Source organism: Danio aesculapii, chromosome 20, assembly GCF_903798145.1.
Source record: "Danio aesculapii chromosome 20, fDanAes4.1, whole genome shotgun sequence".
In the NCBI taxonomy this organism is placed as follows: Eukaryota; Metazoa; Chordata; class Actinopteri; order Cypriniformes; family Danionidae; genus Danio; species Danio aesculapii.
The window spans coordinates 41222956-41237005 of record NC_079454.1 but is presented as its reverse complement, the minus strand read 5'-3'; the positions used below and the strand labels follow the sequence as shown (position 1 = coordinate 41237005).

The window sequence follows — 14050 nt, the reverse complement described above, 5'->3', positions numbered from 1 at the left end:
GTCAATGCCTCAATCAGTCAGTCAACTGTTCAATCAATCAGTCAATCAATCAGTCAATCGATTATTCAATCAATCATTCAATCAGACAATCAATCATTCAATCAGTCAATCAATTGTTTAACCAGTCAGTCAATCATTCAGTCAATCCATCGTTCAATCAGTCAGTCAATCGTTCAATCAGTCAATCAATCTTTCAATCAGTCAATCAATTGTTTAACCAGTCAGTCAATCATTCAATCAGTCAATCAATCGTTTAATAAGTCAATCATTTGTTCAACCTGTCAGTCAATTGTTCAACCAGTCAGTCAATCGTTCAATCAGTTAAACCATTGTTCAATCAGTTAGTCAATCGTTCAATCAGCCAGTCAATTGTTCAATCAGTCAACCAATCAGTCAATCAATTGTTCAATCAGTTAGTCAGTCGTTCAATCAGTCAGTCAGTCGTTCAGCCTGTCAACCAGTCAGTCAATCGTTCAATCAGTCAGTCTATCGTCCAGTCTGTCAACCAGTCAGTCAATCGTTCAACCAGTCAGTCAATCGTTCAATCAGTTAATCCATTTTCTATCAGTTAGTCAGTTGTTCAATCACTCAGTCAATCGTTTAATCAGTCAGTCAATCGTTCAATCAGTCAGTCAATCGTTTAATCAGTCAACCAATCAGTCAATCAATTCTTCAGTCAGTTAGTCAGTCATTCAATCAGTCAGTCAATTGTTCAATCAGTCAATCAATCGTTCAATCAGTCAGTCAGTCAGTCAATCGTTCAATCAGCCAGTCAATCGTTCCAATCAATCAATCAATCAATCAATCAATCAATCAATCAATCAATCAATCAATCAATCAATCAATCAATCAATCAATCAATCATGCAACCAGTCAGTCAATCATTCAATCGTGCAACCAGTCAGTCAATCATTCAATTAATCAATTGTTCAATCAGTCAATTGATCATTTAATCGATTGTTCAATCAGTCAGTCAATCGTTCAATCAGTCAATCATTCAATCAGTCAATCAGTCAGTCAATCGTCTATAATTGAATATAACTATATACTAATTAATTAACAACATCTAAAAAACCTGTTACAGGATACTATTTCTATAGAAAAAGCATTATGGTGTTGATCAAGTAAGGATTTGCAACAGTAGGTTCACTTACCTGGCTTTTTGCCCTCCGTCACATTTTCTTCCACTTTCAACTCTTCTAATTAAAGAAAATTAGAGACAAGGAGAGAGAAAGTGAAATTGAGCAACAATAGATTAATTTCAGCATATAATATGAAACGCTGTAATAGAAAATCTTAAGGTGACGGACAAGGACTTTCAGTTAATGATTAAATGTCTGTTAATGTGACACTTAGTTATCAGTTGTTATGAGGTGACATGACAAAGCTCAGTTCTCAGAGGAACAGTTTTTACATGTGGCAGACCCTGATATCTGCAAATACCCACTGAGGAAGAGCTGAGGACTTGAATTTTAAAGTAATGACCTTCAAAAGTTACTTTAAGTGGATGAAAACCAAGCTTTCGAATAGTGGCTTATGGGTTTTATATCCTTAAAGGGGATCTATTACACAAAAATAACTTTTATTAGGGGATTAAGCACAGTTGTGAGTATAGCCAGCCTCTAATAGTAAAAAGTAATTAACTAATTGTTTTGTAATCACACTTCATAAAAACAGTAGGCAGAAATATTTTGATTGACATTCTCCCTTTGTACATGTCAATAGAGGGGGAAAGCCCCACCTATTTGTGATGATCTCACCCTCATTAGTATAAACAGCCCTGAGTGAGAAGCATCCGTCTGACTGATGCACTCTACTTTTTAACATAATAAAAAACAGTAAATTTAGTCCAGTAAATGTTGATAATCCTAAATAATAATAAAACATTTATAGTTATTCATAACGATCCTAAAAGATTTCTCAGATAAAAGTATTTAAATCATTAAAACAGACAGCAGAAGTAGTAGTAGATTCTGTACAACACAAACAAGCATTTAAAAAAGTGTGGTATTTTGCACAATTTTGTTTCTTGATTTATTATATCTGCTGAAAAACAAGACAAAAACTCAGGTCAGGGTTATCTGCTGGAGTGCACATGAAACTCCAGCCAGCTGTATGTGCTACCTGCTATTCCCCTGAACTACAACTACATGATGCTTTGCCCCAATCAACACCCACTACAGCAGATGTTTGTTAACAGTCAGGCCTGACACACACACACACACACACACACGCACACGCACACGCACACGCACACACACACACACACACACACACACACACACACACACACACCTGTAGATCAGTCACACTGATTACACTTAGTATACAGTGTAAACCCTCCAGTAGGGCTGTGCGATTTGAGGAAAATATTTTATTGCTATTTAATTTTATTTATTTATTAATAGTTGGACCGATGTTGCGATTTTGATTGGATTTGCGAATTTAATTTTGTAGTCAAGCTTCAGCTCAATAATCTGTATTGTAGCTTCTTACTGCTAAAATGTAGCTTCTGTAAACAAGTTTAGCTCAAATTAGGGAGATAGTGTAGCTTATACAAACAAAAAAATAATAATTATAAAAATACAGAACACTCAGCAAACTAACATGGCTGAAACAACTTTGAATTTGTACTTTTCTGTTGCTTGCTGCTAGATTGAGGGTCACTGGCAATACTTTTAGTTGACTTTTTAGTAAGACACTCCTTATATAGCTGCCTGTGGTGCTTTATTAGGTGCTGGTTGTTGTTTTTTTATCGTGCTGTGGCAACAATTCTTACAAATTACCTGTTTTTGTTCGATGTCTGTGACTTTAAAACCAAAATATTTCCTTATTACCGATGTTCTGTTATTTTTGACATGAATTCGTCTATTAATGCTTCTGAAGCAGCAGATGCCATCATCCCACTCATAAGCACTTTCCTGCTTGTTTATTTATTTATTTATTTTTTATTGGGGCTTTCCGCATAGTTCAGTTACGCAATTCTGATTGGGTAAAATGAAAGTGTGCTCACTCAATTGGTTAGGAAGGTCACACACCAATGGCAGTCACGCATTTGCTCTGGGCGGGGGAAATTAAACAATACATATGTATATTTCATATCTCAGTCTCTTGCGATTAGCTAATTGCAATGTTTCAAATCACGATTGCGATTTGATTCTGATTAATCACACAGCCCTACCCTCCAGTCACTCTCTCACATTGGTGAGTGTTTCAAAGCGTTTCAATTGTTTTTGCTTTGTTTGTGTTTTTGACTGGTTGGACTGTTTCTATTGTTTTTTTGATTGTTTGCTGTCTCTCTAGACCCTTTATCCTGTTGTAGAGATTATGATTTTGGATTTACTTTGCTGTTGTTATTGCCTGTCTAACTACTCTTAATAAAACTGCTTAGATTCAACCCATCTTCACGTCTTTCCATTCGCAACACTTCTTCATAGGGTTGGGCGATATGGCAAAAATACAATCTCAGTTAGGCTTGGGCGATGTCGACCAATTTGGCATCGTAAGATGTCTAATGTGAAATATCGCGATGGACGATGGCATTGTCGTCATAGGTGGTGGTGAATTAATTATTTATGAATAATTTGTAGCCTACTGTTTCAACTACCTGACCCACATGGTCTTGGTTTTACCCATAACCAAATCATGTATAAATAAGGATAAGTTACACGCAAATTGCCACCTGTCAAACACTTTTTTCTGCTGGACTTGGGCATGAATAGGCAGAGTGATCTGTGTCATTATAATGGCGTTGGCAAACTTGGTTGGTAAAAAAAGGTGCACAACCAACAGGAACCAACCAACAGTATCTGAGGTTTTCACTAATATTACTAATTACAAGAGTGAAAGCGAAAGATTGAAGCAGTGTGCTGATGCTGTGACACGTTAACTGATAGATTCAAAAGACAGAGGAGTCATAAGATAGAGACAAGATTAATTAAAGGTGCAGTATGTGATTGTCTTCAGAAACATTTTTTGTTGTGCTGGTTGAAAGTTTCTTCACATTCCGATAGTAATGACTAAAGTAAATAACCAAAATTTGTTTATTTGTATTTTTATAATCTGTGCGGCATAAGACAAAAAAATGTTCATCCAGTTAAATAGTGTCGGGCCGACATCGCCCATAATTCCGATATGTTGCTCAAACTCTCTGTCAGCAAATGCAAATTTGAAATAGTGTGCAGCTGTTTACGTGCAGATGTGCCGTTTGTGCACACACGCGCTGTGGGTTGATGTGAGAGAGAGAGAGAGAGAGAGAGAGAAAGCAAGAGCGGTAAAAACATGATAAATCAAAACTTTAAAATCCTGAATCAACATTGGAGTTACTTTTGTACACTGGAGGAAGGATGACACCATGACTGAAGTATTTCTCTTAGACAGGTAAAGTTTTGTTAAAAACAAATTCAGCTTCACGCAAAACTGATGTAGATGTTGTTACAAATGGGTTATATGCACAGAAGTGTTCAGCCACAGAAATCTTCCGGCGATAGATTGATGTGACAATTTTCAGTTTCATAAGGGACATTTACAGCATTGATAATGTAGATTTTTATTTAGTTTAACAACAAAACATAAGTAAACAGCGCTATTCCATCTAGCCTGCTCTACCTGTGAAGTTTGTTTTATATTCACATTGGTTCATTTTTGAACAATGACAACCTGTGACACGCTCCCTATATTGTTTACCACTACTCTGAATATTCAGTCTGAAATAGTATAAGTATGGCTTAGTAATGAGTGTAATTCCTGCACGCTGCCAGCCAAACACTAGTCGCTGAGTGAGGGTTCCGCTGTCATCTTGAAGGTGCGCATGCTTGTATTTCAGGAGGCGTAGCTTTGAATGGCAGGGGAGGGACTGTGTTTCAGAGATTTATGCTAGCCGGTTAGCATTGTCGCAGATCACCTACTGCACCTTTAAATATCACGTTTAACAACTATAGTGAGACGCGACCCAGCGGTACATCCTTAATAAACTGTCTGACGTGCACTGCCCTGTGGGGTTTTTTGCTCAAAGCACCCACTGACTGCCTGGAGCTCAGACGACGGTCACAAGATGTGCATTTTTAGCAGTATAGTGTGGACGGAGGGCTGTTCAGAAATGCTAGATGAAACACCAGTGAATGTGGATCGTTTTGTTCTAAAATGCCATTTTAAAACTAAGACGTATTAGTGTAAACGGGGACTAAGTGAGTATTTTTTGCGAGTGGGTTTGCAACGGAGGCGGGGCAGAGGATTGCGATGCCGGCTCAGCATCGTGATTTCTGTCAGCCATCGGCAATGGACGATGGCATCGTCTATCGACCCAACCCTAATCTCAATAATTATTTTCTATATTGAACGGTAACAATATATATTTCAATATAAGCATAATGCAATACAATAATTAGCGGGTCCATTAAATTGCAAAACATTTTCAGTCAATTAATTCATCGGTGGCCGAAAATTTGGTACATCTTCAAAATCAACGACAGTTTTAGATTTCCGTTGTTGCACATTTCTGCTGCGTGATTGGCTATAAATATAGAGTAAAAAAATCCAGAGCTTGTCATTGTTATTGACATAAATTTTATCGCGATTTTGATATAATATCGTTTATCGCCCCAGCCCTACTGCTTCAATTTATTCATTTTTTTAATTCTGCAGGAAATACCTTCTTGTTAAAATGTACTGCAAGTGGTTTGTGAAATAGAGTCTTTTTTTTTTGCTGTAATAACACGCTGAAGTAGAACAACGGTTAGTACATTTGACCTTCAGTCTCTGAACATTCAAGTCAAGCAATTTGTGTTGTAAAAAAAAAAACTAGTCAGGTGTTACAGTGGAAAAGTGACATTAGGAGTTCACGCAGGGCAAAGCAGCAGCAGCATTAGTGTATTAATAGCTGCATTTAATTTCACTATTTCACTAATGCTGTTTAAAAATAGCTTAATCTCTTTGGTATAAGCAGGAACCACAGAATAGTCCAAGTGTGGTTCGTTGATTTTACAGTGAATAGTTGAGCCTGAGTTATTGAAATGGTGATGTTAATATATTTGGTGAATATAGAATTGTACCTCAGTGTCGCCTGAAGGTTTTTGAAGTTCTCCCAATTTCTATAATATGCAGGTATATATGCAGGATCACTATGATGATGCTTAGCAAATTTATTTCAAAATGTAATCTGTAAACTGCTTACACAAATGGATGCATTATCGATTTGCGCACAGGCTTAATGTAATGCTTTAATGGAAGCTTCACACCATCCTCACAGATGACAGAAAGTATCTAAACTCACTGGCTGCTGCTGGTGCTTCAGCTGCTGGTTCCTCTGAAGAGAAAACAAATGAGGACAGAATTATGATTAGCGGAGATTAACCTGTAAAGGAATGGAACACTTAGGCTCCGTTCCAAAGCGTAGAAATATCTTGCCGCCTACTTATATTCTAACTGAAATAGAAGCTTAGAAGTGACTGATTTGGAAAGCTCATCATAAGCAATTTCCAAATAGCTAATCACACTTTTTAGAGTTAGTCTTTTACACATTTCTGAGCTAACAGTTGCATTTATTTAAAATCAGGAATTTTTTGAATAAATGTTGTATGTAATAAAAAATGAAGAAAAAAACAGCTTGTTAGCTCCTTAAGAAATAATATTTCATTGTATCCACAGAACAAACCATTGTTGTCCAGTGGCTTGCCTAATATACCTAATTAACTCAGTTAAGCCTTTAAATTGCATTATAAGGTGAATACTTGTGTCTTGTAAAATAACTAGTAAATTAGTATGTGTTGTCATCATGGCAAAGACAAAATAAATTAGTTATAAAAACTAGGACTGCACAATATATTGTTTCAGCATTGATATCACAATGTGTGCATTCGCAATAGTCAAATTGGAGGGTCTGCAATGTTGAGTTAGGATTATAGTTTAGAATTATATTGGGATTATTTAGCCACATTTCAAAATAAGTTTGCACTATACTGAAATTCGATACCAATCGATACTGAAATTTTAAAAACGTCCATTTCCTGCTGACATTTGAGCGCTACTGAGCACGTTCTTAAACAGTGCTGATTTTCCATTGTGTTCACATGTTCAACAGAAATGACTGATTGGCCGTGAAGCTCATCAGTTCACCAAACTCACTGCTGTTAACTGAGTGTAACCACAGATACAGGGACACTGGAGCGTTTTAAAGCTGCAATTCATCAGCGGATCGCTCGCATGTCAGCTTATAGACAAACCAGCTAATGACTTTGAAACACTCCAGGGTCCCTGTCTCTGTGGTTACACTAAGTAAACAGCATACCTGTCAACATTGAGATGTGAAAATATAGGGATATGCCCACCATCTTTTCTACACTGTATAGCTTACACATTCTGATTAAAGAGCACTGAATGAATTTCTCATTTATTTAGATTTTTCGATTGATTATATTAACAGAGGTGTCACTTTAAAAATGCACAGATCTATAATGAAAGCATTTGATTGCTTTCCTAAGTTTTTATGATCATTTAGGACAGTTTTAGTTGTGTTCGAAAAAAAAAACATACCATGATCGACATCTTTAGATGTTGTTATTATGTGTATATGTCTGTTCAAACACGCACCCATAACCCAGACTTTCGCTCCGCTTCAAATCGCGTGTACACTATCTGTACAGATATTTTGATTTGATTTACGATTTAATTCAAGCTTCAAGATTATTTTAATTTAATTCAAGCTTCAGCTCAATAATCTGTAAGCTGTGGCAACAGTTCTGTGGCAGCTTTTACAAATTACCTGTTTTTGTTCTGTGTCTGTGTCTTTGAAACCAAAATATTACCATATTACCAATGCTGTTTTTCTTTAATATTAATTAGTCTATTAATGCTTCTGAAGCAGCAGACGCCGTAATCCCACTTGTCCGCGCTTTCCTGATTGTTTTCTTTTTTTTAATTGGCATAGTTCAGTTGCACAATTCTGATTGGGCAGAACGAAAGTTTGCTCACTCAATTGGCTAGTTATAAAGCCCCGGTCAGATCACACGATTTCGGCACGATTTCCTTGACGTAGGGTGTCGTGGGTAGTCGTAAAGGACAAATGAGCATTGTGACACAAGATTCAATCGTTTCTTTATGTGTAATGGAATATAATATAATATAATATAATATAATATAATATAATATAATATAATATAATATAATATAATATAATATAATATAATATAATATAATATAATATAATATAATATAATATGAATTAACCGCCAAACAAAAATTCTTGAGTCAGATGTTTGAAATGAAATGGTTACACTGTTAAAAAAAACATTCTCCATTTCTTGAGTTCATCTTTGTGTGTTTTGTTAGGGTAAATAAAAATTGACAGGCTTTTGCTTTTTTGGCTGGCTTATCTTATCATTGCACAGCCTACATAGTTAGAAACTAGAGCAATACTGTACTTTGTTCCTACCTTTGGTTTCTTCAGATGTTTTCTTCTCAGCAGGTTCAGGTTTTTCTGGAAGTAATGGAAAATAGGACTTGTCACATTAAGTTCTTTCAATCTACCATGCGTTCACATTTACACTTGAATGTGACGCCTACATAAATATCGCACTTCAGGTGTTCATGCTAAGTCTTAAGTCATGTTTAAAATCATAGTTATTTCTAATCTTTGTGTCAGAAACACATGTTCAGTTATGTGATTACACAGTCAATGCACTTTTTGTCATAAAAATCGAGAAATTCTGTCATGAATTTATTTATACTTCTTGACAGATACAATTTTCTTGTGGTAACTGGAGTCAATTTTAATTTCTTTTTTTTGGTGGCTTGATCTAGAGCTGTACAATATTGGGGAAAAAATCACATTGCATTATTTTGTTTTTCTGAAATACACGAAGTTTACTTGATTACACTTGATTATTAGCCCCCCTTTGATTTTTCTATTTTAAATATTTCCCAAATGATGTTTAACAGCAAGGAAATGTTCACAGTATGTCTGATAATATTTTTTTCTTCTGGAGAAAGTTAGAGAAGGCTAGAATAAAAGCAGTTTTTAATTTTTTTAAAATATCTAGTCAAATATTATGTACTGTCATCATGGCAAAGATTAAATAAATCAGTTATTAGAGATGAGTTATTAAAACTATTATACATAGAAATGTGTTGAAAAAAATCTTCTCTCCATTAAACAGAAATTAGGGTAAAAGATAAACAGGGGGGGGGGGGGGCTAATAATTCAGGGGGTTTAATAATTCTGACTTCAACTGTATAAATTGCGATATGAAATATATTTCACCACACTGCAAAAATGTTTTTCCTTACTTAAACTTTTTGTCTTGTTTCTAGTCCAAATATCTAAAAATTCATTTTCTAGTAGTAGTTTTTCTCTAAAACAAGCAAATTAAGCTGCCAATGGGGTAAGAAAAATAATCTTATGTCAAATGGAAAAACAAGATTATTTTGCTTACCCCATTGGTGGATTATTTTGCTTGTTCTAAGGAAAAACTAACCTAATATTGGAATATTATTTCTGAAAACAAGACAAAACTCTTTGCTTGTCTAGAAAAGGCTTAGTTACAATATATACGAATTTTTAGATATGTGGACTAGAAACAAGACAAAAAATCCAAGCAAGTAAAGCATTTTTTTGCAGTGCAGATGGATTGAATATCTCCATTTGAGCAGAATTCATTATTCCAAAATGGTTAGGGTGATGGAGTGCATTTGCAGGAATTATTATTAACTAGTTAAATTCAAGTTTAAACCAGATTTTTAGGGGAAAAAATAGTAAAAAAAAATGCTTTATCTGCTACTTTTTTCTGCTAAGTCTAATGCCTCTTTCACGACTTTGTAGCTACCTGTTGCTCTGGGTGGCAACCTGCTGCAAACGCTTTGCCGCTGCGAGTTGCTCGTAGTGTGAATGAGGCTTTATTGGCATTGGACACAAATATTTCAAAATCTAATGTAAAATGACGCTTGGCAGCCTTCACTATTAGCTACAAATGTTATTATTTCTTGTGGCTGAATGCTTTAAACTAACTTGATATGTTTAACAGAAAAAAAACTAATGCAAATTATAAACTTTAAATCCACAATGGTTAAACTCCTGGTCAACAATAACCCATACTTGACATTGAAGATCATGCGATGTGACCATTGCAGATGTGCACATTGCAATATCAATGCTTAAACTATATATTGTGCAGCCCTAGCTTGATCCACCTTATAGTGATCTATGTAGTTAGTTCCCGACGCTTTTACAAAAACAAGGAAATCATGTACCAGTATTCACATAACAATGGGAACACTGGGAAATTCATGAAAAAAAAAACAATTTTCTAAATTTTTAGTTGAAAATGTCCTTCTTTGAGAATACATTATTGTAGAAACCTCCTGTAGATCAAATTTCAGTCTTGTTTGCCATGAAAATTTTTGTCTCTTTTATCAGTCTTTCAGTCTTTTTGATTGAAATAGTCATTAAACTTACCTGCAACTTTTTCTTTAATGGCTTGTTTGGCTTTAGGCATTGATGTAGACTTCTTCTTAACTAGTGATCAAACATAAATATATTACACTGATGCTATTATACATTAAGACACTGCTAATATGTACATACATACATTACATACAGTGCATCCGGAAAGTATTCATAGCGCTTCACTTTTTCCACATTTTATGTTACAGCTTTATTTCAAAATGGATTAAATTCATTAATTTAATCAAAATTCTACACGCAATACCCCATAATGACAATGTGAAAACAGATTTTTTTAAATTGTTGCAAATTCAATAAAAATGAAGGAATTCCAGTCACTGCTGCTGAAAAACATCCCCACAGCATGATGCTGCCACCACCATGCTTCACTGTAGGGATGGTATTAGCCTAGTGATAAGCGGTGCCTGGTTTTCTTCGAATGTAATGACTGGCATTCACTCCAAAGAGTTCAATTTTAGTCTCTTCAGAGCATAGCATTTTGTTTCTTATGGTCTGAGAGTCCTTTAGATGCCTTTTGGCAAATTGCAGGTGGGGAGTGGCTTCCGTCTTGCCACTCTACCATTCAGGCCTGCTTGGTGGATTGCTACACAGACGGTTGTCCTTCTGTAAGGTTCTCCTCTCTCCACAGAAGAATGCTGAAGCTCAGACAACAGAGATCACGTCTTTGACTAAAACCCTTCCCCCCCGGTCGGCCAGCTTCAGGAAGAGTCCTGGTGGTTCCAAACGTCTTCCACTTATGGATGATGGAGGTCACTGTGCTCATTGAAACTTTCAGAGCAGCAGAAATTTTCCTGTAACCTTCCCCAGCATTGTGCATCGAGACAATCCTGTCTCGGAGGTCTACAGACAATTTTTTTGTCTTCATGCTTGGTTTGTGCTTTGACATGCACTGTCAACCCTGGGACCTTAAATAGACAGGTGTATGCCTTTTCAAATCATGTCCAATCAACAGAATTTACCACAGATGAACTCCAATTAAGCTGCTGAAACATCTCAAGAATGATCAGAGGAAACAGAATGTTCCTGAGCTCAATTTAGAGCTTCACAGCAAAGGCTGTGAATACTTATGTACTTGTGACTTTTCAGATTTTTTTATTTTTTTAATACATTTGCAACCATTTCAAAAAATCTTTATTCACATTGTCATTATTAAAAATGTGGAAAAAGTGAAGCGCTATGAATACTGTCCAGATGCACTGTACATGCATGCATAAAATTGTGTTTATAATTATTGACACCCTTATTAAATATGAGAAAATTTTTGAAATTAAATTTTAACTGTTTTTGCTTTTAATCTTGCATAAAGACATCACAAAAACACATGACCTTTAGTTAAAATTACTAATTGAAAATGCACTTATCACTGCTGGTTGTCACTTTTTGCACCACTTTGATTTTACTTGACATTTAAGGCCTATTTAAAAGTTATTGGGTCGATATTTTAACATTTTAATTTTGGAGCTAAATGCAATTTTAAACATCACTGTTTTATCCCCTTATTTATCCCTGTACTTGCTGGTTACAACTGAAATGACTAGCTATTACAGTATACATTAAAGAAAAGTATAAATTATCAACAGATTAAAATATTAAGTGAGGGGGTTCTTTATATCGGAAACGCCTAAATATGAGCATCAGTAGATCTGAAAATATAAAATAAATTAACTTACCCTCTGCAGTGGGCTTCAATACCTTTGCAGATTTTTCTTCTTCACATGTAGACACAAAAAAGAATGTATTATGACATTTATTATATTTATCAATATCCAAACTTCGCTTCTTGAGGACAAGTTTCATAAGACTGGATTTTATCTAATGATGTTTCAGAGATTTTGTGGTATCAAACCAAATAGCATATTGAGAAATGTTAAAGTAAACAGTTGTTTTCATCTGCCCTTCAGAAATCTACAGAAGTGTTGAGAAGCAATCCAGAATTCAACTAAAGGTAAAAGAAGTAGGAGGGATCGCTAAACTGTACTCTTGGCAAAAACTCTGTACCACTTTTTTATTCCTGTACTTGCTGGTTACAACTGAAATGCCTAGCTATTACAGTATATATCAGATAAGAGTATAAAATATCAACTGATTAAAATATTATATTAGGGGGTTCTTTATATCTGAAACGCTTAAATATGAGCAACAGGAGATCTGATAATATAAAATAAAAAAAACTTACTCTCTGCAGTGGGCTTGACTACCTTTGCAGATTTTTCTTCTTCACATGTAGGCACAAAAAAGAATGTATTATGGCATTAATTATATTTATCAATATCCAAACTTTACTTAAGGACAAGTTTCATAAGACTGGATTTTACCTAATGATGTTTCAGGGATTTTGTGGAATCAAACCAAATGGCATATTGAGAAATGCTAAAGTAAATAATTGTTTTCATCTGCACAGAAGTAGAGGAGCAATGCAGAATTTAGCTGAAGGTAAAAGAAGTAGGAGGGATGGCTAAACTGTACTCTCAGCAAAACTCTGTGGTGCTGTTTTTATGTCCAGCACTTTATAAAACAGTGAGGCAGAAAACTTTATGACATTGCCACAGGGTGGCTAACAGGCACTTGCCTATAGAAGCGAGGCAAATATCATCTAGTGTGAAATATTTATAGCTGTTACCAGTTTCTAAATACTCAGTTGAAGCTCTTTCTGTGAGTCGTATATAGGAGCTAATAAAAAAAGCAAGTTGTTCCTTTTTTTTTACTTTAAAAGGTCCCTATTATGTTTTGTTTTTAGACTTTCAACTTCCTTTATTTTTAAGTGATGCTGTTTGAGTATGAAAAACAAAGTTACAAAGTATCTACTCCAAAGGGAGTAATTCTCTATATCAGTAAGCACTATTTCTGAGCTCCTTCAGAGTCCTGAGTTTTTGTCTGAAAATGCACTATACAATATCCAGAATTTAAATCATTTTCATCCAAGTAAGCGAGGCTTGTTTGAGTTGCATTAGTAAGTGTTGTTTTCATTTTCAATAGATGCTGTTTCACAGATCTAATACTGATACAGTCTTCTGCAGCTGTTTACATTCACCAGCATAATCAAAATAATTCATAACATTATTCACAGCCTGTGTCGTTTGTGTGCTTTTGACATAACCTTGTGCATGTTTGACTGTTAACATAGAAAATAACCTTAAAATACTACTAAAAGTTGCACTTTCTGTGTGATCACTTCACTCATCTGCTTTTAGAAAATTAAATATGTAATTGTATATATGTATATTATTGTATAACAGAAAAATAGATTTTAACATGAAAAGGGTTTAAAGCGAACACAAATTTGATATTTTTTGCTGGAGTAACCGAGACATGAGATCACCCTAAAGGCTCCACCCTTTTTTGCAATGGGGACAGGGAAAAGCAGCTAATTTGCATTAAAAAACAAAGAGATTTTTGCCTACACTCAGAAACATTTATAGCATGATATAATAAATTATTGGTAACACTTTACAATGATGTCCATTATTCAGTGTTAATTTATTTATTAACATGAATTAACAGTACTTGCACAGCATTTTAATTATAGTTCAACATTTACTAATGCATTCATAAAATGTTGAAAATAAAAAAAAAGTTGCGCTTATTAACATTAAT

General features: G+C 34.9%; 1 protein-coding gene across 12 annotated transcripts in view; it reads right to left on the bottom strand.

Moving 5' to 3' along the window:
- Positions 1 to 14050, bottom strand: part of trdn (triadin) — a 100166-nt gene that overhangs the window by 9100 nt on the left and 77016 nt on the right. For 9 of the 12 annotated variants that reach the window (XM_056481006.1, XM_056481001.1, XM_056481010.1 and 6 more), the window contains 6 exons: positions 12633 to 12671; positions 12127 to 12165; positions 10448 to 10507; positions 8429 to 8473; positions 6272 to 6304; positions 1155 to 1199 (listed from right to left, as the gene is read on the bottom strand). In XM_056481006.1, coding sequence (XP_056336981.1) covers positions 1155 to 1199; positions 6272 to 6304; positions 8429 to 8473; positions 10448 to 10507; positions 12127 to 12165; positions 12633 to 12671 — 261 coding nt within the window. Of the gene's footprint in view, positions 1 to 1154; positions 1200 to 6036; positions 6090 to 6271; positions 6305 to 8428; positions 8474 to 10447; positions 10508 to 12126; positions 12166 to 12632; positions 12672 to 14050 lie in introns of those variants that run through there. The other 3 variants (XM_056481002.1, XM_056481004.1, XM_056481011.1) reach the window with 2 other exon arrangements.